At 35.6% G+C, this 25329-nt stretch overlaps 1 protein-coding gene across 7 annotated transcripts in view; it reads right to left on the bottom strand.

Annotated features, from left to right (window-relative positions):
• Nucleotides 1–25329, bottom strand: part of LOC127867614 (PDZ and LIM domain protein 7-like) — a 56924-nt gene that overhangs the window by 21397 nt on the left and 10198 nt on the right. For 4 of the 7 annotated variants that reach the window (XM_052408911.1, XM_052408910.1, XM_052408912.1 and 1 more), the window contains exons 3-6: nt 17136–17171; nt 16480–16503; nt 3302–3401; nt 420–604 (exon numbers count right to left, since the gene is read on the bottom strand). In XM_052408911.1, coding sequence (XP_052264871.1) covers nt 420–604; nt 3302–3401; nt 16480–16503; nt 17136–17171 — 345 coding nt within the window. The remainder of the gene's footprint in view (nt 1–419; nt 605–3301; nt 3402–16479; nt 16504–17135; nt 17172–25329) is intronic. The other 3 variants (XM_052408907.1, XM_052408908.1, XM_052408909.1) reach the window with 3 other exon arrangements.

Raw genomic sequence — 25329 nt, 5'->3', positions numbered from 1 at the left:
CATTTCTGAATGTAGGATTGATTCATCTCTGTGTATTCAAACATAGCAGGGTAAGACAATTTCCTATTGCGTTGCTACAAGGTCAATGTTAAAATTTGGGCCTATATAGCTTGCTCCTTCCCAGGCCAGTACAGATTTTTTCATTCCTACAGGTTATTTTGAAATCCGAATATTTTCCAAAGAATTTGTCTTAATTTAAAAAAAAAAATTAAGCTACATATTCATATTAATATTAGAAAGGTAGAAAATACTTAGCTTATGTTATAATCTTAGAATATCTTAGCATAACTCAATAACAGTTCTTAAAGAGAAAACCCTTTTTAAATTCTTGAATCCTCTTCAGAAATGTCAAAAGAGGTGATCCCAATTTTGTGTAACAACCATAACCGGCCATTGGTGTGATGTGTGAATAGACCTACCTCAGGTTGATGTTTGCAGTCTTAGAGGTGATGCTGTCAACTGCAGGAGGCATGTAGGGCGCAGGCTTAATTTCCACCACAGGCTGGATGTAGGGCACAGGCTTACTCTCAACCAATGCAGGGCTGAAGGGCGCAGGCTTACTGGGCGTAGTAGAGTTGAACGGCTTTGGGGCTGAATTGTAGGCCTGCAAGATATACGATGTGAGCTAGATAATAGATGTTTGCTTCAGGGGTATTACGGTAAAATAATTTCCCTACTAAAGTTAGAAAATAAATATTATCAGGAGCGATTTATTCAATTTAAGAATATTCTGGATTTAAAAATAACACTTGTTCCAAGATGACCAGCTCCATTGTCTAGTTGGTTTTATCAATACTCTCCAGACACTGTCTCATAGTAACTTTGACCAAGACAACTGTTGAAACACAAAAGCAATGATAATTAACAGGTAGATCTAATTCATTTTAAGATTTTATTATGGTATATCTGTTTGCTAATGAGGTAATACTGAGAATAATTTTCCCCGAGAATTTATTTGTTTATTTCATTTTTAAAATTTCTCAAGTTTGGAGCTACACCATCCGTTTATGAGACCACACAATCTTGCTTGACTTAGAGCGGACAGGGGAGCTCCTGGCCAAACTGGGCAAATGTGCAGGCTGGTTTAGAGCTACACAGGCAGCACATGGCATGAGAACCTTTTCCATAAATATCTAGGGAGCAGATGGAGAAATGGTAACACATAAATAAAGACATAAATATGGCATTGAGAGTGGTAACAAGGTTTTTCTCAGATTTGACCTGATGAATAAAAGGATGATGTAAACATTCTGACCGAGTTTCGTCAAGTTTGTTTGAAAGACCAAGTCTCTAGAGTTACTGGTAACATGGTAAAAGGTGATGACACACACACAGCACACCAAACACTTCACAAGGCCGGACTACTCAGGATGAGATAAAAATTAGGTAGGTATGTCATATTACTGTTTTTATTGTAGATTTTACTAAAAAATATTTATTATTCATGCTGACAATGTTTAAGTTGATCAGATGACAAAAGTGAAAAACAACTAAATAGAACACGTGTAGTTTCTTATGCAAAATAGCATTGATATGTTATCTTTATTACACATCTATACTATGACGTATACTTTGCCAAGATACATTGCTCTCCCCATCCCTGCACAATTATGTTTGCGTAAGTAATTGCTTGTTTGTGCAGGTCACATAGGTACAAAGGGAAATCATATCAATAGTAAGCAGTAAAATATGTTGGTAGAGCTAATTTATGAGACAGATGTTTAAATAGTCATTGGAAGGTTTACTTTTAATCATGTGAACAGAGGAAACAATCAGTTAATTCATTGGACATGACTAATGTACAATAAAAAGTAATAATGACTGTGCAAGAAGTGTACCCTCACAATAAATTACTATAAACTTGTAAAAGGAAATATTTTGTTGATGATTAACTCAATATACTATTGATAAGAAAACACAAAACTTCCACTATCATATTTTGTTTGAATGTTCGAATACTTACTAAACTATTTAATTTCCACTTTGTAACATTGACATTTGATATGCAGACATAACATACAAATGTGTTTTTAGTTCCTTTGGGTTTTATGGCAACTGGTTTAATGGCAACTGAACACAACATTGTCACCTCATGTTGAGTAAAAATGATGAGGCGAAGCTGTAAACTTAAAATTTTGTTAAACGTGACATTCTCCTTCAAATCGTGGACAATATCTATCACTTCTAGATACATACATGTATATAGTGCATACATTGTATATATCAACGAGGTCTGTCCAAACACTGGGTAACAGGGATAATAGCAAACATATTGAAATAGCATTGTCTATTAAATCATGTTGACACTGTTGGTCACTAAATGACTAAAATTTTTAAAAGTTCCATGGTAAAAACATTTATTGAATGTCTTATTGACCAATATGTGACAAGATTCAACATGTAAAAGACAATGTTTGTGACAGGCCCTTTGGATGTTTCATGGAGTCTGCTAGACCACAGATCTGCTTCTTTAATAATGTAAATGCAATGTTCATAGAGATGTTATTTATGCATTAGAGACTTAATTATAAATGTCTCTTTGGAGGCATATATTCATTTAAGTGAAAACTACTACCCATGGGGAAAATTGCGTTCACAAAGTATCTGCGTTGCATGAGAGACATGTTTATAGCCTCGATATTATGGGGGAAAAAATATTCCACCTTTTGGTTTTGAAGTCAGTGTGCTATCACTGCTAGACCCATTGATCCACAACTTTTTAAGCAAATATTATTTTGGGGTCAGCATATATAGGGATAAAATTCAAATGTCTTTAAAATATTTAACACTTACACCAGTTTCATTTACTGCCTTCAATTCATTTAGTTTTTTATTATATGAACCACGTTCTGGAAAACTGTGAAAGTTTTCCCAGAGCAAGGTGAACGTTTTCCCAGAGCAAGGTGAATGTTTTCCCGGAGCAAGGTGAAAGTTTTCCCAGAGCAAGGTGAAAGTTTTCCCAGAGCAAGGTGAATGTTTTTCTGGAGCAAGGTGAAAGTTTTCCCAGAGCAAGGTGAAAGTTTTCCCAGAGCAAGGTGAAAGTTTTCCCAGAGCAAGGTGAAAGTTTTCCCAGAGCAAGGTGAAAGTTTTCCAAGAGCAAGGTGAAAGTTTTCCCAGAGCAAGGTAAAAGTTTTCCCGGAGCAAGGTGAAAGTTTTCCCAGAGCAAGGTGAAAGTTTTCCCAGAGCAAGGTGAAAGTTTTCCCAGAGCAAGGTGAAAGTTTTCCCAGAGAAAGGTGAAAGTTTTCCCAGAGCAAGGTGAAAGTTTTCCCAGAGCAAGGCTAATATACAGTCTGTCCAGTACCTGGTTGGCCTGTCCCCCAGCCGGCGCAGCAGGACTCTGGTAGGAGCCTATGGTGGGTGTGGAGAACTTGTCATAGCTCTGTGCAGTAGGCCCGCCTCCCCTGTAATCAACCAATCAAAACACACCATTACCATAGTTACATGTGGAGTGATGGCAGACAAAATCTTGTCCTACTGATAGGTTCCTTTCTGTTTCATGTTTCATTAAAATTGCATGAATCTTGAAGTGTCAAGAGCCACTCAATTCTTCTGCCCTTAACAAGTTGATTTTAATAGTGTCTTTTGTTTCTAAAATTGACAATTTGAACAATTGTAATATCAAATTACAAAAGTAATAATGATTACTGGATATACTAAAATGCTCTAGTTACGATCAAAAGCTTAAGTTTGTACATCTTGAGCGCATAACTTTCTTCAAAATGGATAATAAAAAATATTCAAATGTTAGTTAATACTTATTTTTTGTTTTATCAATTTTGACAAAAAAATTTCATAATGATATGTATTCATCACTTAAAATACATAACCAGTAGTCCTTACAAACAGACAAAAACTATACAGAGCATACATAAAACAATACCTCCAAACAAAACATAAGATTATGAACATTAAAGGAATGTACTCTTGAGATAGTTGACACCTTCACGTGATGCGAGATAATTAATTCATTATTACTCATGTGCATCAAGTTTGGATAATAATGTGCATCAAGTTTGGATAGTAATGCTATTAAACTATTATGCTGTCATTTTGATACAAGTTACACAAAACAGTAATGGGGTCATTTGCCTGCCTTTCTGGCCATGCTGTTTATGGAGTGACAGCTTTAAAAAGCTCTATCACCATCCAAAAAGAGCTGGTAACACTCATTTGATACACTATCTTGACATGTTATTTTAAACCTCAATGAACCATGCATAAGAAATGCATACCAGTACAAAACAAATTCAAAACTACAACACTGCATGCCAGTTATGTGTAAGGCATTTCATTGAATATCAATAATATTTGCTACTTTTTATCTTGTAAAATCTACCTCAATTGAAAAACAAAGCTGCTTAAATTCAAATATTATGCACTCATTTGTGAGTTTGACACAGAAACTTGAACATGCAGTTTTATCTTCAAACTCTGAGTCAACTACACAATTATGCAAGTCCAAAACAGCCCAATTTAAAAGCAATTACTTCAAGTTGACTGTAAAACTTTATGCACCTTACACCTGCCTTGAAAAGCCACTTCCTAACATTTTACATCTTTCTCAATTAATGTCTGCACATTATGACAATCCTGGCTATTATACAATAATGCTGCATTCCAGCCACACTGCACCATGGTTTCAAGAAATATCAAGATAATAAAATATAAATGATTGCCTTGATGAATGACAATTGGTTTAATTATGTTGATTCAAGAACTCCCACAAAGTCATGCTCAGGGTGAGTATTTCTTGAAAAATGTGAACACTGTTCTAAAAAGAGTATAGCAACCGAACGACAAGTAAATTTGAATTATGCGACATGACTTTGTACAAACTAATTTTTTTAATAAGGCAAAAGTGAATGTGAATATCTGAGGATAATGCAGACAACTCAAAGTCATTTTTGTATTGTTTACTGAGTATTTATACTTCTGATCTTCATCATGTTACTTTCTACATTTTTCATATATGGGCTACCTAAGGCTTCTTCCCAACTTTTAATAAAAAGCCCTGGTTAACAAATTAACAAAATAATTGTTTTTTAATATCAGATTAATAAAACTTTTTCTTCCACCAACCATAACCTTTTAGGTTCAAACAAACAGTTCATGAAACAAGGGATGTGTTTGTCAGAAACACAATGCCCCCTACTGCCCCGCTTTGATTTTGTTTTTTTTACATTTGACATTGAAGGATGACCTTGACCTTGACTTTTCACCACTCAAAATGTGCAGGTCCATGAGATACACATGCATGCCAAACATCAAGTTGCTATGTGAAGAGACATAGAAGTTATGAGATTTTGCGAAACCTAAACGCAAAAACCTAAACGCAAAGTGTGACGGAAAGACAGACAGACAGACGGACGGACAGTCCGATCACTATATGCCCTCCTTCGGGGGCATAAAAACTGGCCTATGGGGATTTAAACCAAGAATAATGGTGGATAATAATAAGGTCTGTATGAATATACAACTCTATTTAAAGTGTTGATGACTGGCATGTTTACATCATCACAAACCAACAGGTCAATGTTAATTTATAGGCCAGCCTAATGGTCAAGTGATAAAAGCTTTAACTTAAAATCAGCTTTAACTTAAAATCAAACACTGAAAAACACCCAAGGCCATGGACATTGTAAATAAAACTCAGACACTTATCAGCCCAAAAATCTATTTCTCATGATTCCTATGTGCAAAAATTTATGATTTTGCAATGCTAAAATTTTAAAGTTTTGTTATTAATTGTCCTTCACAAACTGTTTACTTGTTTGTCAAAAATGTGTGCCAACAAGTAACAGCAATTGTTGGTAATTTATAAGTTGAGATGATATATGCTACTTGCCTGATGTTGATACGAGTCTGACTCACTTGCAGTGACTGCATTCTAGTGCAAACAACTTGCAATCTATTACTATTCATACATCAGGATTTCATTTTTCCTATCCTTTAAATACCATGTATACAAGACAAACATCCAATTTTGGAAAGAGAAGAAATAACCTAAAGGGGGACAATCCATGCTTACTGATTAGTCTACATGACCCAAGGCAAATCAATAACAAAGGTAAAACCCCATGAATCTCAACAACAATATACAAGTGATAGACCTATGGTGTACAATGCCAATAACACAAAAACATGATGTTTCTGGAATTTGTGAACACCAGCGCAGGAAGAGGTATCTGAGCCACAAAACCCTCCAAGACATACATCGCTTCAGCTCTCATCCTCTGGAAAATCCAGGTACGTCAGACATACCTGGCCTGCATGCTGGAATTCCACAGACCATTGGCAAAGAAACAATGCTGCCATCATCTTATTGCTGATTCAATGATTCAATATTATAAAAGATTGGCACAGCATGGATTCATCAGATATAGGATACATATGGTTGTCTGCAGTGATAAAGCCCAATGATATATAGAAATGCTTCCAGCACAGATTTAATCAGGGGTGATAAACCCTTGTAATGACAAGAAATACTATGCTCATAAGTGTGCCTAGCAATGTAATACTGATGAGTGCAAGATCCTAATTAAATGGGTAGACACTTACTAGAAGTTCTTATACATAACAGTATCTTTATACATGTAGTTGTTAAATGATTTTAGCCAGATGTATCCTAACTTAGATAATTGCATGTTGTAATTGAATTAACATTATGTCCAGCTGCGGATATTCTGCATTTCTGTCTGAAAAATCAGATTGCGTTTGCTGCACAAATCGTGAAAGAGGTCCATGAAATGTGAACAAATAATAAGTAATCACCCACTAAGATTTGATAACGGAAACAAAATGCATGCTGCTTAAAGAAAATATTCAGCAAATATTTGTTTAGGATTGATGTTTAAATGAAAAGCAAATACTATCAAACCCAACCTTCCTTAAAAATGATAAACGTATCAAGAGATTCATTTGTCACATTTAAAGTGTTTTTGCAATGAAGTTGGTTTATCTTGACTCTAAGTGAAATTTATGTTAACAAATGATCAACAGATACAAACCAACTCCATTTTTTGCATTAACTATTTTAAAATAAAACTAGCGGAGATGGTCTTTTAAGCACATTACCACTTAATGTTTTAAACAATTATTTGAGAGTACATGGAATAATCAGTACAGATGGATCAGAGTTTTGCGAAAAGAAGTTTAACTCCTCAGATATTTGTTAAGATTATTTTCCATTCATCAACTATCCCAAACATACCTGAAAGCTCTAAGCTAGAAGCTCAAAACAAACACAATGAAACGTATATAATATTATATAAAGCTGTTTATCAGCAAAACATATGATATATCTAAGAGGATGATCAGATAAAATAACACTCTAATACAAATGTACAAACATAATTGACATTTGAGGATTCATCTATTGACAGTCAACACTTTCTTACTTTAGACTCATAATTATCAATTCAAATACAGATTTAAATAAAGTACAGTGTAGGTTATATTTTTATGACAAGGAGCCATTCTTTATGTGCTTAAACAGCAGATACCTGCCTTATGTATTTCTTTGATGGCTTATAAATGTCAACAGATTTGTGGCAAAAGCCAACTAAAAAACGCAGAAGTCAAAACGCTGATTGAAGGCCAGGACAGGGCTTTGAATAGAGGGGTTTGTGAAAAATATGGTTTGGATAAATGCAAATGCTGAAAATGTACATCAACATGGCGAGAGGATCAAGTTTATTAAGATTGGCAATAAGAACATGACAAACCAATTCAATTGTGTTGCTCATGTGTTAATATACATGTAGTAGACCAATGATTTAAAATTAAAAGGACAATAGATGTGTTTGTCAGAAACACAATGCCCCCTTCTGCGCCGCTTTGAAGCCATATATTTGACCTTTGACCTTGAAGGATGACCTTGACCTTTCACCACTTAAAATGTGCAGCTCCATGAGATACACTTGCATGCCAAATATCAAGTTGCCAATTCAATATTGCAAAAGTTATAGGCAATGTTTAAGTTTTCGGACGGACGGACGGACAGACAGACAGACTGATGGACAATTCAACTGCTATATGCCACCCTACCGGGGAAAACAAATAGTGAAAAATAGCACTTTAATACAGTTTTATGAATAATCCTGATCCAAATGTGGAATAAGTGTATTCACATACCAACATTGAGAGAGGGTCAAATGAATAGATGTCGAGATAGGAAAAGGCAATCCTGTAGTTAAGAATGCATAAGGACTTAGAAGTGTTTCCCATTTTGACACTTCCGTTATTTTAGGATGTATTAAATATCAATCTATCAAGAACTGATATCAAACACCAAGCATTACTGACCCAATCTATTGCATTGACAAATTTGGAATACAAAGCACCAAAAGGTGTTGGGTGGATCACTGTACTCCCCATGACTTGCAATATTCTGGGTGAGATCCAAACCTATTTTAAGCTTTGAATACTGATTTATTTCAAATGAGAATGCTTTAGACTTTAAAGATTGCTACAGTAACAGAGCATGTTTGTGCACTTTTAGGAAACTCAATATGAGCTGCGCTCTGGGAAAAGAGGGCTAAATGCATAATGTTTTTTGCTGCTATTAAAAAAAGGCCGTAAAGCGGACCCCATCCCAAAGCAAACAAACCCGATCTCGAACCCAAATTGTAATAATAAAACACCCAATTTCTCAAAGTTTAATAAGATTTTTCCCCAATGGCCAGGAAAAGGCCTGATGTGTCATTATTTGTTGATAAAAAAATTTCCCCAATTTGGAACATTTTGTCGATAAAAAATTTCCGACCCCAACTTGACGAGACTCCTTTTCCCAAAATGGCTAGAAAACCCCCTGGCATGTGTGTAAAAGATTACCCTCTTCAGTCCGCGCATGCTAATGAGGGACTGAGGGACGACACTTCCAGACCTACACTGCAATGTTTATAAGAAGAGACATTCTGTACACACACAAAGTCATCAAATGCAGACAGAGCCATCCGTGAAAACTAAACATGCTGATTTTCAACAACTACTGTTCACATATGTATAAAGCCCAGTTTTCTCAAAGATTACTCATATTTGACAGGTTCATAATTAAAATGTTGGTTTTATTCTCAAAACTAGAAATGTTCAGCCAAGATTATAATGAGCAATCCTATTGTAACAAGTGTAACTGAAGATATTGAGATGATCATTAATTTATATACAATGTTATACATGATTCCTAACAACAGCATAATCATGTTCAAGACTTTAACACCTATTATCCCCTTGATGATGGTCTGGACCTGAAAACAGCATTTGCTGCACATTATCTCATTATCTACCACTTGGAAGGCATTCAATTTCATTACATGTGCATGAGTATTGAAACTAGAACAGCATCAGTCAACACAGAGTCTATTAGACATTATCTATGATCAGTAATCATCTTCTGCTGTTGTACTTAATGTTTACATGGGCAACATAGCATATGGTACATACTTTGTTCTTGATGACCTGACTATGATACAGCTGTCTTCTTACATGTAAGGATGTATTAAAGAGTAATTACTATCATACGTGAATAATTGTGTACCACTACCACTAAATGAAACCAGAGCTGGACATCCCCTACCCTCATATCTAGTTACCAGTCCCCACCTCTCAGATCTAGTCACCAGTCCCCTCCCCTCAGACCTAGCCACCAGTCCCCTCCCCTCAGACCTAGCTCCCAGTCCCCTCCCCTCAGACCTAGCTACCAGTCCCCTCCCCTCAGACCTAGCTACCAGTCCCCTCCCCTCAGACCTAGCTACCAGTCCCCTCCCCTCAGACCTAGCAACCAGTCCCCTCCCTTCGACCTAGCTACCAGTCCCCTCCCCTCAGACCTAGCTACCAGCAATGTACCAATGTTACAACAATTACAGCACTGGTTGGGCAGTGAACTTAAACAACTTATATTGATCAATAGATGATTGACAACTATTTGTTAAAACCTATTTATTAAGAAAATTTTGAAGACACTTAAAAAGATTACTTGACCTTGACCTTCATGGATATTATTAAGTCTGTGCCTATTCACTAGACACATTTTTCTATTTCATCCTGTACCTAGTCTAAAAGCATTCACATTATAAAATGTATGGTCTTTAAAAAAACAAGTGCTGTCACCATAGGATAACTTATGCCCCCTATAAACGCTTGATAGAAGTTATGAGCTTTTTTCGAAACCTAAACACAGATTTCGAAACCTAAACGCGGACCCTAAATTCAAGGTCAAGGTCACAGGGGTCAAAACCTGTGTGCGTATGGAAAGACCTTGTCCATAAACACATGCATACCAAATATGAAGGTTATATCTCAAGGGACATAGAAGTTATGAGCATTTTTCAAAACCTAAATGCAGATTTCGAAACCTAAACGCGGACCCTAAGTTCAAGGTCAAGGTCACAGGGGTCAAAATTTGTGTGCGTATGGAAAGGCCTTGTCCATATACACATGCATACCAAATATGAAGGTTAAATCTCAAGGGACATAGAAGTTATGAGCATTTTTAAAAACCTGAACGCAAATTTCGAAACCTAAACGGGGACCCTAAGTTCAAGGTCAAGGTCACAGGGGCAAAAAATTTTGTGCGTATGGAATGACCTTGTCCATATACATATGGATACCAAATATGAAGGTTATATCTCAAGGGAAATAAAAATTATGAGCATTTTTCGAAACCTAAACGCAGATTTTAAAACCTAAACCCGGACCCTAAGTTCAAGGTCAAGGTCACAGGGGTAAAAAATTTTCTGCGTATGGAAAGGCCTTGTCCATATACACATTGTTACCAAATATGAAGGTTATATCTCAAGGGACATAGAAGTTATGAGCATTTTTCAAAACCTAAACGCAGATTTCGAAACCTAAACGCGGACCCTAACTTCAAGGTCAAGGTAACAGGGGTAAAATTTTTTGTGCGTATGGAATAGCCTTGTCCATATACACATGCTTACTAAATATGAAGGTTACATCTCAAGGGACATAGAAGTTATGAGCATTTTTCGAAACCTAAACGCAAAGTGTGACGGAAAGACGGACAGACAGACAGACGGACAGTCCGATCACTATATGCCCCCTTTTCTTCGAAAGGGGGCGTAAAAATAGTTTGACAAGTTTAAATATATATTCTGACACCTGAAGAAAATGATACACTGCACAGACTCAGATAGAACAAGAGATGTGTTCGTCAGAAACACAATTGCGCCGCTTTGAAAAAAAAATATAAAAACATTTTTACCTTTCACCTTGAAGGATGACCTTGACCTTGAACTTCCACCACTCAAAATGTGCAGCTTCATGAGTATACCGATTTGAATTTATTTTTTTTAGACCTTTGACCTTGAAGGATGACCTTGACATTGAACTTCCACCACTCAAAATGTGCAGCTTCATGAGAACACCGCTTTGAAATTATTTTTTTACCTTTGACCTTGAAGGATGACCTTCACCTTAAACTTCCACCACTCAAAATGTGCAGCTTCGTGAGAATGCCGCTTTGAAATTCTTTTATTTATTTTTTACCTTGAAGGATGGCCTTGACCTTGAGCTTCCACCACTCAAAATGTGCAGCTTCATGAGATACACATGCATGCCAAATATCAAGTTGCTATCTTCAATATTGAAAAAGTTATGGCCAATGTTAATGTTTTCGGACGGACAGACACCATATTATTTGACATTTGACCTTGAAGGATGACCTTGAACTTCACCTTTCACCTTTCAAAATGTTCAACTCCATGAGATACACATGCATGCCAAATATCAAAACGCTATCTTCAAAAGTGAAAAAGTTATGGCCAATGTTAAAGTTTTTGAACAGACGGACAGACCCCATATATTAGACATTTGACCTTGAAGGATGACATTGAACTTCACCTTTCACCACTTAAAATGTTCAACTCCATGCGATACACATGCATGCCAAATATCAAAATGCTATCTTCAAAAGTGAAAAAGTTATGGCCAATCTTAAAGTTTTTGGACAGACGGACAGACGCCATATATTAGACATTTGACCTTGAAGGATGACCTTGACCTTCACCTTTCACCACTCAAAAATGTGCAGCTCTGTGAGATGCACATGCATGCCAAATATCAAGTTGCTATCTTCAATATTGAAAAAGTTATGGCCAATGTTAAAGTTTTCGGACGGACAGACACCATAAATTTGACATTTGACCTTGAAGGATGACCTTGACCTTCACCTTTCACCACTCAAAATGTTCAGCTCCATGAGATACACATGCGTGCCAAATATCAAGTTGCTATCTTCAATAGTGAAAAAGTTATGGCCAACGTTAAAGTTTTTGGACGGACGGACAGACGCCATATATTAGACATTTGACCTTGAAGGATGACCTTGACCTTCACCTTTCACCACTCAAAATGTGCAGCTCCGTGAGATTCATGTGCATGCCAAATATCAAGTTTCTATCTTCAATAATGCCAAAGTTATGGCCGACGTTACAGTTTTTTTCGGACGGACGGACAGACTGACATACACGCATACTGACTAACGGACAGTTCAACTGCTATATGCCACCCTACCGGGGGCATAAAAAGGTCAAAACTGGAACTTGCCTTGAATGTGAAAATAATAATATTAACTGTATTTCTTAGTTTATGAAGTGTTTCATGATGTTGTCTTACTTTGAAAGGATAAACAGGAGTAGCCAGTGTCAACCAAACCTGTCCAGTGTGTGGTGAAAACCAAAACAAGATGTGTTTGTGAAACACTATGTCCCCCACACATATTTTGAAATTGAAGGCCGACCTTGATTTTTCACCACTCAAAATGTACATCTCCATGAGATACACATGCATGCCAAATATCACGTTGCTATCTGCAATATTGCAAAAGTTATGGCCAATGTTAACGTATGACTCAACATATATTTGACCTTTGACCTTGAAGGATGACCTTGACCTTTCACCACTCAAAATGTGTAGCGCCATGAGATACACATGCATGCCAAATATCAAGTTGCTATCTTCAATATTGCAAAAGTTATGGCCAATGTTAAAGTTTGACGCAAACACACAAACCAACAAACAGACAGGGCAAAAACAATATGTCCCCCATTATAGACTGAGGGACATAAAAACCTCTTATTCTCGGGTAGATGTAATTGAATGTGAGAGTCATGTATCGTAGCTAAGGTCCTCACAATTGGCCATCATTCATGCAGGAATGAGGGACCTATATAATGTTTGGAAATCATTAGCCAATCCAATCATAAATCCAATCATATAACCTTCCCATTACCGAATTATGACATATACACTGGTACCTGCATAAGGCCTTAGTGTAAAACCACTTTATCTGATATAGAAAAGATGAGAAGATACAGCAGTCTCAAACTCAAGTCTCATGTATATGAAGCCTGTAAGATCAGTGGAATGCAGGGGAGGAGATAAGATAAGTAATAACATATGAAGCATATGTGTGTTGGCAAACTCTTTTGGGAAGCCAGTGGGCTCATAAACATTACCTGTCAATAAGTCTCTATGCCAACCACAGAAAATGTGGAAACAATAACTAAGTAAGAATTGCAATCTTGTAAATATGCATGATAATGTTTCAATACATACTTTATAAGAATATTTTCTTCTTGTATGACATATTTTTTTCAATGAAGGTAACATGCAACAAAAATAAAAGTAATAACTATGTTGTATGCTTAAGGATTCTGCAAGGGTCGCAAACCCGGTGTAATTATATACGCCTAAAATTACCCCATAGTACTTAATCATTAACTTGAAAATATATTATAAAATAAGTGACATACGATTTATGATAATATTATGTTAAGTCAAAGACCTATAATAGATCTTTGGTTAAGTGTCATTTTACAATTTTATTTTGTTTAATGCAACTGATACATATCATACAACCTGTAAACAAATGCATGCATTGAAACAAATCACATGCTCGATAACAGCATTCTCTGAAAAAATCACAAAGTCTGCATTCCTTAAAATCATAAGGTAAAATTGGGAGCTTTCAAATGCCAAACATGCATCACTGTACTAGAGTGAATGTCACATTTTTAAGTGACAGATAAAAATAGTATTTGCAACATTTATATACGGACATTGTGTTTAAAGGGTCCTAGTAGTTTCCTAAAATATCGATTCGCGTCAAGCGACGCTTTAATCTGTTGGACAGTCCCTTTAACATATGTTTTAAATAAGATGAGACTCAATCATAATTAACCCTTTGCATGCTGGGAAATTTGTCGTCTGCTAAAATGTCGTCTGCAGAATTTCTAAAATTAGCATTTTCTTCTATTTTTTTCAAAGAATACTATTACAATAGCAAACAGTTTGGATCCTGATGAGACGCCACGTTCTGTGGCGTCTCATCTGGATCCAAACTGTTTGCAAAGGCCTTTAAAATTCGGTTCCCGCACGGAAAGGGTTAAACGATTTTAACATGACATTATGCCAGTTGTTAGGAAAACTTACCCATATCTGCTTGTAATTTTCCTCATTTATTTTCATTTCAGATTATGGTTTCCAAACATGTTTACCCCCCCCCCCCCTTTCCCCTAAAGAAAAACAACTGAATTCTGATGTTTTGGTTGCAAACTCAAGTGCCTATTTCTCACTCAATTCAGTTACATTATACACGTCAATTTTGGGGATAACTTATATGACTGATTATGAAACTTGATGTTAATAGAACTTGGTCAATATAATGTACCTACATAATATGTCACAAAGTTTGGAGAAGTTTATATGAAAACCTTTTGAACATTTACATCCAAAACAACCGTCATCTGCAGAGACCAACTGACAAAAGCATGTAACTTTGATGGGTTCAGGTGCAAAGGGGTAGCAGGGGTCAGCATTATAGACTGCACTGTATCTTTTGAGGCTCCAGTCCTGCCTACATCCTGTGGTGTACTTACAAATACATTCAACTCAAACATCCATTAGACCAAGGAAAGGAGGCAAAAATATACTTGTATAATAACTTAAGTGAATTTTACAGGAAGCCGCTGCCATCATCAATCAAACAACAAACTCAGCAGCATCTTATGTTATAACCTCATGATTGGATGACAAATATTCAGCAAATGTGGAAATATATGTATTACAAAACATAAGAATGACTATATAAAAGCTAAAAACATCAAACAAATCTATTTTCAGGGATTATAAACCTTGCCTGAATGAAGCCACCAAAATAAACACTAATCAAACTGCATAGTTAGCTATTTTTTCCCCTTGCTCAAGATCTATTTGACAATTTGCGTACCAAAGACATTCAGGAATTCAGAATTTTTCCAGGATTGTTCAATGCCTCTACAGCATCTCTATGAGCAATAGCAATATTCTGCTGTGCCAATATGCAACAAACATAGCAGTGATCAAGGTTTTGCAAGCATGGCAGCTTTATTTTTCATCTTTGAAGATCAACAAAACCTGTGAAAACCCTCCAGCAAAAAAAACAACAGCATTTGATGAGCTTTCAAACTAACAGCATTTGACTTGCTTTTAACTGTTACAACTTTAACCCTTTATACCCCTGAAATTTGTGTCTCCATACCATACCAAATTCTAGTGTTCTGTCACTTAAACCAAACACACAAAAAGCTTTGGAACACGACCTACAACTGCCCACAAGATTTAACTATTAATAGCATTGCCTAATACTTACTAAACAAGAGATGTGTTTGTCACAAACACTATGCCCCCTACTGCGCCGCTTTGATTTATTATAATTTTTTATCATTTGGCAGGTTCTGATAATTTTTACAAGGGAAGTAATATTTTTTAAAGGGATATAATAAAAATATTACTTCCCTTGTAAAAATGATCTGTACCTGCCAAATGATAAATAGAAATTATCTCCCTTTAAAGCTTATTACTTCCCTTGGGTTTGTTTTTTTTACCTTTGACCTTGAAGGATGACATTGACCTTGACATTTCACCACTCAAAATGTGCAGCTCCATGAGATACACATGCATGCCAAATATCAAGTTGCGATCTTCAATATTGCAAAAGTTATGGCCAATGCTAAAGTTTTCGGACGGACAGACTGACTGACGGACATTTCAACTGCTATATGCCACCCTACCAGGGGCATAAAAAAAATTAATAAAAAAGTAACAAACACAACTTAAGACCAATAATATGCCAGCACATCTTCGAGTTAAATCATGCCATTGGTTTTCTTAAACAAATACAATCACATTATTGATGACAAGTCTTTAACAATAATCAAGACAAGGAAACAAAATAACAATACTGGGTTGAACCGAAACCATTGGGGTCAAGAAGGGGGACAAATTACACAATGTACACAATGCATTTCCCCATCATCAGGCATTTGTAACCGCAACAAAAAGGGCAACATTTCAGTGCAAATGGTGACATTAAAAGACTTGCACCTAGCAACAAATGAACCAGCAATGGGGGAAAATGAACAATTTCAATCTGGATGAAAGGGAGGCCTCCATCAACATGCCTCTCTAATAGATACTCACCTCATGGCGGCTATGTAGTCATACCTAGATGACATAATCATATTTGGTTATAATGGATGAAACATGAGGGAGGGTATAAATAGGAAGAGCCATCAATTAAATTAAAATCACACCAACATCATAAATATACCACTGTAATCTATTTGTATCAACAATCTATGTAACAATATTTCAAGGATGCAATGAATTCTACCTACATTATATTATTTATAATACCTGATCTAAACAACAAACATAACGCATTCCAAACTATTTTAGAAATGTTGGCAAAAGAAGAGTAATATTTTGTGTAACAATAAATGTTGAATATTTTCTAAATTTAAATACTGTCCTTTCTTCTAAGTTAGGGCAGAAAATGCAAAACACAAGGGCAATCAGTTAATAGCATGCAACATGCAATTTACACTCGAATCGATTTCAAGGGCTTTCAATATATTCATATTAAATGTTCATTTGAAAAGGTGGAAAATGTGTTTTCAAAGCTTGCTGAACATTTTGCAATAAAATACTTGAGCGTTTGCCAACATTTCAGAGTGATACGGTAATCAATTTTTTTCTTGCTACAACAAAACTCAAAATGTATGACTCTGTGAAAAGCTAAGCAAAAACATGTCTTTAGAAACATTCCAACAAAAAGTTCACTAATACAGCCTTACCCAAATCCATTTTGTGTCTTCTTCTTTTCTCTTATTCTATCACAACAAAAAATTGGAAAGGCAAGTACATATTAATGATCAATTTAAACAAGTGTAATCTTTAAAGCCACTTAAAAACAATAATATTGTGGAATAATTTTTGGTGTTCTTTAATTATTTGGGATTAATATAACACAAGCTCTCCAATGCAAGACAAATTCTTTAAGTCACCTTTTTCTGCTAGACAACTGACGGCAGTTTGAGCTATTTTGGGCATGTTCCCCCTTTTTCAAGTGCACACGGGGTTCTCAGACAAACATTTTATAATGATGGGTGGATTGAACTTTGCATTTTTGTACACTTAATAATTTTGACAGAATGCATGTTAAATTTGAGTAATTAAATTACTCACTTTGCAGTTTATTTTGTAAATGACCGTATCATGCGAAAAGGAATCTTATGCCATATGGGGTCTGTAGCTACAGACCAGTCTGTGTGCAGTATGGTCAGGAGCTTCCATGTCCACTAATGATACCACAATACCTGGAGTAACTTTACAGTGGACTGGTGATACCACAAAACCTTGAGTAACTTTACAGCAGACTGGTGATACCACAAAACCTTGAGTTACTTTACAGCAGACAGGGAAACTCCTCACAGATCAGACTGTGCCGGCTTGTTTGGAGCTACTCTTGCCGCAAATGAAATCAAACATATTTTCACATAACGTAGCTAAAGAGTCAAATGTTGCAGTTGTTAATGTTGCCTAACAAATACAACAATCTAAGACAGTTTTATGAAGAATAACAACTACATGAACCAACTAAAGACAAATACCCCTTCAGCCCCCACCTACCAACACAACATGTTATACTATGTAGCATGTTGTAAGAATAATGTTGTTAAGGGCTTTCCTTAGACCTCAAATCTCAGTCAATGACTCTTGGGACCAAATTTTCAAGAGTCAAAATCAAATTTGTATGAATCATAATAATAACACAGAAGAGTCAATGATTGTTTGTACTTTAAGCAAATTACTGAGATATAATATATAAAAAGCAACAAATTAACAAATATCTTAACATTTATTTCTTATATTCCAGTCAATAAAAGACATAACGCAAACATACATTTTGACCAACATTATGAGCAAAGTGAAATCAATGCAAAAAAACCACTCGCACTGGTTGTAATCATAATACAATGTATATATCATGGGTAGCAGAGATTCAGAGACCGTAGGATAAAGGGAATAGAGGGCACAGCCCCTCGAGCCCAAGCTTATTGTTTTTTGTTTTTTTTCTATGTGCAATTTCTTGTGAGTACAATGCGAAATTTTATCAATCAGACCATCCATAACACCGCATGTGTATTCGTCATTCTATAAAAATGTTATAAAGATTGTTGGAAATAAATTAAAATCGACGAAACATACCGTATCCAAAAACGACTGTCCGAAAACGTGTCGAGATACGTCTTTTGCGAATGAAATAAAATATGTGTTTTGTTTGACTGCCATAAATGAAAGCCAATATAAAGTAACCAAGCAAATAAGCAATCAATATATCATTCGGTTGGCATATTGTTTTAAAGTATGATATTGCAGTGCTTTACCTTGCCAATAGATAATTTATAGATGGCGGACATTTATGATTAGCAACGTTCGTAGAATGGTACGGTTTTCGGAAAGTAGCGAAGATGTTTCGACAGTTAATGCTCATGTCAGTGCCAGCCGTTTACCATCAAAAAGCAGAAATAAATACCCCCTTAAAATAACTCATCGGATTTACATTCATCTCAAAATTGACCGGTTAAATCTGGATTTAATTATTTCATTTCTTCACCAAAGACGTGCGACAAATACGCCGTTTTTCTATGCCGTCTCAATGGTCAATTATTACACCTATGTTGTAATCAATTAGCACATGCAGCATCCAAATTTGTCACTTTGTCAGTATACCGGTTCTATGGTTATTTTTAGCAACTCTGATGCAAAGCGTGTAATGTGATGCTGTCGACAATACATGTGCCAGCATAAATTTCGCGCCTCTTTGAACGGAGCAAACATGAAATAAAACAGGGTTGGATGTATTCAGCTTTGGAAATACTTTCTGACATATCTTGGAAGTATTTCTCAAAATATTGTGGATATGGATGTTAGTTATATATTGGATAATATTAAAACTGACACTGGTGAGTCCATTCTGTTTTGGTGGGTTTAATTGTCGTTTCTGCAAACAGCTGATAATAAACGCTCAGATAAATAATGGAACGTTGATACATACGTCATCGAACCAGCAGTGTTTTAATTGGTCATTACCAGATTTCTCAATGGGCCAAACTCCGCCTACTGGACGGACTTGTGCTTCAATAATTGGAAACGGGCGATAACGGTTAGCGTCTACCAAAAGATACTCCGCTCCAAGCCAATTATTGATTAGTCCCAACGACTTTTGATCTCTTTGACGCAAGTCGGTACATTCCCCCGGGTCAAATGTGACGCTTGATGTAATTATCTCACGACTCAAACTAGGGTCTTTTGTAATTTTCAAGCGTCAAAACCCGGGAGCTCGTGTCAAAGGAAAGCCCTGTTGTTGCAATTCAAAGTTAAAAAGGGGCATAGCATATGCTATTTTTCTACAAGTCTGAATATTGTACATTAAAAAATGTAGGGGTTCTTTGTCAGACAAGTTTTTGTCTAGGGACAGATAGACAAGCAGCAGATTGTCTATGGTGAATCCAGTATATCCCCCTCTTCTTGATGTGCATTGTGAAATGATGAGCAAACACAATAGGTCACGCCATCATGAAATTATGACTTGCTTGAATTGTTCTGCTTCACAATAACAATAAAAAACATTTTTATTCAAGCTTTTCTTTTGCATTGCCTGACTTCCCCCTGTGTAAGCAACATTTTAAATTGCACTTTTATTTTGACTATGTCCTGGTCAATTTACCTGTACTTAATAAACAATGTTTACGTCTAATAATCATAACATTTACCGCCCACAGGTTTCTTTTAAAACCCTATCCATTTTGCAATATTGAGATTTTCATCTCATTTTGATGCATTGCACACTAAGATTTCCTTCATTTTCAGACTAAAATAAACACTTATCTGATAAACAATATATATAAAATGATATCAACAAAACTGTAAAATATTAAAAAATACACATAAAAATATAATACTGATAAGTCATGAACATTAACTCAATAATTTGCGTAACATAAATCCATGCAAGGTTTCACTGATTCGTAAGTGGACAGTGAAGCTCCTGACCAGTCTGTGAACATGTGATATAAGAACCATTAATATATATTTTTCTAATAACGAGAGCCATATTTACTCATCAATTTGAAAGTAGAAATGATAAGAATGAAATTCTAAAGAATGTTTACCATTTTGGAAAAGCAATTGTTTAAATTCATGTCAAACTGAGCCGTTGCCCAAGATACTTTGAACATTCAGAGTTTCTTATCCATACCAATCTGATTATTATCTGAACCCTCTAACGGTTTACTATTACCCAATATTGATTAGCTTTTGATGATTTCAATGTTTTGGGGAAATATTTTTCCAATCAGCACATATACCTCAATTTTCAAGCTGTGGAAACCATTTCTCTATTTTAGAAACAAAGATCATGAATTTGACCCAACAGGCAGTCAACATGTATTTCCATGCTAGGTCTGCATTGAAGTGACCTTCAAATACATTTTCAGTCCATTATATGTGTCTTGTTCTGAGAAAACTGGGCATATTGCATGTGCGTAAAGTGTCGTCCCAGATTAGCCTGTGCAGTCGGCACAGACTTATCAGGGACGACACTTTCCGCTTAAACTAGATTTTCAGTAAATAGGGACTTCCTTTAAATGAAAAATTCCATAAAAGCTGAAAGTGTTGTCCCTGATTAGCCTGTGCAGACTGCAAAGGCTAATGTGGGACGACACTTTACGCACATGCATTTTGTCTAATTTTCACAGAACAAGACACATATATGTCCAAACCAAAGGAATAAATAAAACAACTTATTTTGTATCTATAGTACCAGTAACCTTGACCTGACTAACCCCAAACACAATCCCAAAGTAAGTCATTGTGCAGGCTTGCACTGTAACAACGTTTCATAAGGACTGTTGATTGCAATCTAAAGTAATTGACCGAAAAACCACCTGTTTGCTGGTTTTCTACTTTTAGAAAATGTGACCTTGACCTGATGGGCCCCAAGTTCATTTCCAAGCTTGGTATACAATATATGCTACATGCACTTTAAATATAAACCCAATAACTCCAGCGAAACTCAAGTTACATGTATGGGCAAAAAAAGCATTCTTGTTTGAGTAAAAGTGACCTTTACCTTGACCAGACTTACTTAAAATACAATCAAAAGCTAGATCTGCAAGCAAGCTTGATACATTACAGTACAATAAATCACTGGAAACCACCAGTTTAAAGACTCCCTCCCACCCACATGTCTGCCCACCATACTCCAATCTAATGACCTGTTTAAAAAGACTCATTGTCACTACAGTCCCTAATAATTGATAATTATGATCCCTTCTCCAAATGTAATGCAGATTGTGTTCCTTTCCCCCATTCATTACTGTATAAAATATGGTAATTGACTACTTGACATCAAAAACAAATAAATTTGTCACACGATTTGATGTACAACAGTTAGAAAGTGACATTTGGCACAACACTGCCTCTTTTGTAAAATAAAATGATACCAAATAGACAACAACTAAACAAACAATTGAAATATATTACTATAATTAAACTAAATGGGCCGAAGTTTGTGGTAATTGTTTTCTGTTTAATGACATCAAAATCAATACTGAATGTAGAATTTAAGTGATTGATATTAAAGTCAGATATAAATTTCTACACTGGTTCGTTACCAACCCATCATGAAGCACACAAATTCAACGGTGGTTGAACCTTATTTTCCACTTGACTTGTTTCATTTGACATCTCCTGCCAGTGAAATGTTTCACTCTTTGTGATATTCGAAAGTTCATAGTGCGTATGTGATTGTTGTTTTAATATAAATTTCTTATTGTAACACCTATCAATTTCAGGTTTTGCAATAAATTATTGGGCGTAACTCAAATTTAATTCAAGCATCAGATATGATTTACAAGATACATGTGTATGAGTGTAGTTATTTAGTTTTATACTGTATTTTTGCCCCAGCTGTCCCCCAAGATTACTTTTACCTTTTTCAGCATACTTGTACTTCTATATGTCCTTGAAAGTGTTTCTTAATAATCAGAATATTCTTAATTCTTATTCTTATAAATAATGTATATATAATATAAAACATGTATGTAGATAACATGATTGCTGCAGTGAGTTTAAGATCTCAACTTAAGTGTACCACTTTAAACACGTAACTTTGTTCAATCGATAATCCTCTGCTGAATAAAGTGTATATATGGGTGCTGATGGAGGAATGGGGCAAGTTCATGTTCATGAAGTTTCATGTTGAAGTCTAGAATAGTCATCTTAGAATACATGTACCTGTAGTTATATCATACAACAAGATGTGTTTGTGAAACACAATGTCCCCCTATATGATGTTTGACATTGTAGGATGACCTTGACCTTGTGAAAGATGACCTTGACCTTTCACCACTCAAAATGTGCAGCTCCATGAGATACACATGCATGCCAAATATCAAGTTGCTATCTTCAATATTGCAAAAGTATTCATAAAATAAGCGATTTGGGCCACATATATTTGACCTCTGACCTTGATGGCTGACCTTGACCTTGACCTTTCACCACTCAAAATGAGCAGCTCCATGAGATGCACATGCATGCCAAATATCAAGTTGCTATCTTCAATATTGCAAAAGTATTCATAAAATGAGCGATTTTGGTCACATATAATTGACCTCTGACCTTGAAGGATGACCTTGACCTTGACCTTTCACCACTCAAAATGTGCAGCTTCATGAGATACACATGCATGCCAAATATCAAGTTGCTATCTTCAATATTGCAAAAGTATTCATAAAATGAGCGATTTTGGCCACATATATTTGACCTCTGACCTTGAAGGATGACCTTGACCTTTCACCACTCAAAATGTGCAGCTTCATGAGATACACATGCATGCCAAATATGAAGTTGCTATCTTCAATATAGCAAAAGTTATTGCAAAATGTTAAAGTTGGCGCAAACAGACAGACAGACCAACAGACCAACAGACAGACAGGGCAAAAACAATATGTCCCCCACTACTATAGTGGGGGACATAAAAACAACAAAGGGCAACAACTCTTATGTAAGACAGTGTAGGGTTATGGTATTTGTGCATGGTTACATCCATGAAGTTTCAGTTGAAATATTGTATTGTATCTGAGTCATGTATGTACATGTAGCCCTAAAAAGCTACATCATACAAAAACAACAAAGGGCAATAACACTTTTTTGAAAAAGAGTAGGGATTTGGTTCTTATGCATGGCAATTTTCCACCAAAATAAATCTGTGTGGATTGGGGTAATACCTTACCCGCATGCATTAAACCCGCGTTTTCTAAAGATCAGCTAAATGTCTTAGTACAGGTGTACTATAGCTTTCCTAGGAAAAGTGTGACTTAAGGTTAACTGGCCGTCTTGATTGAGATGATGACAGTGAAAACTTCTAATAAACAAACAAGCGTTCATGGGATATAGTAACAAGTATTGTCCCTTTAAATAGACTGAAAGAAAATCATAACACAATATAAATCATCAGTTCTTTCTTCATTAAATAAAAAGTCAACTTCATGCATTTAAAGAATGTTCAATTCACGTTTAAATCTACTAAAAAATCTAATAAAAAGCCCATAGGAAGAGATATCTTTCAAAATTAAGTGTACAGGGTCAAATATTTCTAACATTTCCTCCACAATGTTGACATTGTTAGATCGTTACAACATTATCTGACAATCGCAGTAGGTTTCACTCTGCTCGGTTAAGTGTAGTGTAAACAAATCTTGTAATGACTAACTGTCTTGATATGTATAGACCCTGCATTATTATACATGTAATTACTACTGTATGATTAAACCGTTCTTACAATCAAATCATTGAATGTTCAACTGGTGTACTGTTCCCATATAAGGATTGGGAGTGGGCCTATGAATGCACAGGGTGTGTGTCTGACATTTGCAAAAACTCACTGTTTCAAATGTCACTATCAACTTGAATATTTTATACATATAGTTTGTGAGTGATGAATCACTTTCCATAGTATTACTGTAAATAATCTATAAAGCACATATTGACCAAACTTAATAAAAAACAAGCGATGTGTTTGTGAAACACTATGTCCCCATATATTTGACCTTTGACCTTGAAGGATGACCTTGACCTTTGAACACTCAAAATGTGCAGCTCCATGAGATACACATGCATGCTAAAATTTCCATATTGAAAAAGTGTACATTAAATGAGCAATTTTGACCCATATATTTGACCTTTGACCTTGAAGGATGACCTTGACCTTGACTTTTCACCACCTAAAATGTTCAGCTCACATGCATGCCAAATATGAAGTTGCTATCTTCAATATTGCAAACGTTATGGCAAATGTTAAAGTTTGGGCAAACAAACACACCAACAGACAGGGCAAAAACAATATGTCCCCCACTATAGTGGGTGGGGGACATAAAAATCTCTTCAAAATGCAAGATTTTGTCTGTTCGTATAAAATATAATGAAAGGAATATTTCTTCATATGTCTGGATTTTTGGTGGGTCCATGGTATAATCGTATATAAATTATTAAATATTCATCAACATGGGATATATATAATACTTGTACAATTTAACTTTTGCAATCACTGTCTTCCATTTCAATATTACATCCAACTGTCGACTTTCATTCAGTAATTTCAGTTCTATCATCTCTATCACGTTTCTTATTCTTGATTGATGAAATAAGTCCAAACCTTTCTCTTTTATAGTCAGCCACTTTCAAATCAGCCGAAATCCCTTCAAAGTGGCCAGATTTGAAGGAGAGCTTTATAATTTTTCATACCAAGTTCTCAAATGAATACAGGCAACATACCCGCTCAACAAAGAACCACATTAGTTAGATACTATAAAGGTCAAGACATTGAAATAATGTCAACAATAGTTGTCTATTATCGGTATCCCAACAGCCAGGACAGGTACAGGTACGCCTGTCTTTAATACTTGTACATTTTGCTCTAATTAT

This window comes from Dreissena polymorpha, chromosome 2, assembly GCF_020536995.1.
Source record: "Dreissena polymorpha isolate Duluth1 chromosome 2, UMN_Dpol_1.0, whole genome shotgun sequence".
Classification (NCBI taxonomy): domain Eukaryota; kingdom Metazoa; phylum Mollusca; class Bivalvia; order Myida; family Dreissenidae; genus Dreissena; species Dreissena polymorpha.
The sequence above is the reverse complement of the archived record's forward strand: the minus strand, read 5'-3'. Positions and strand labels throughout refer to the sequence as shown.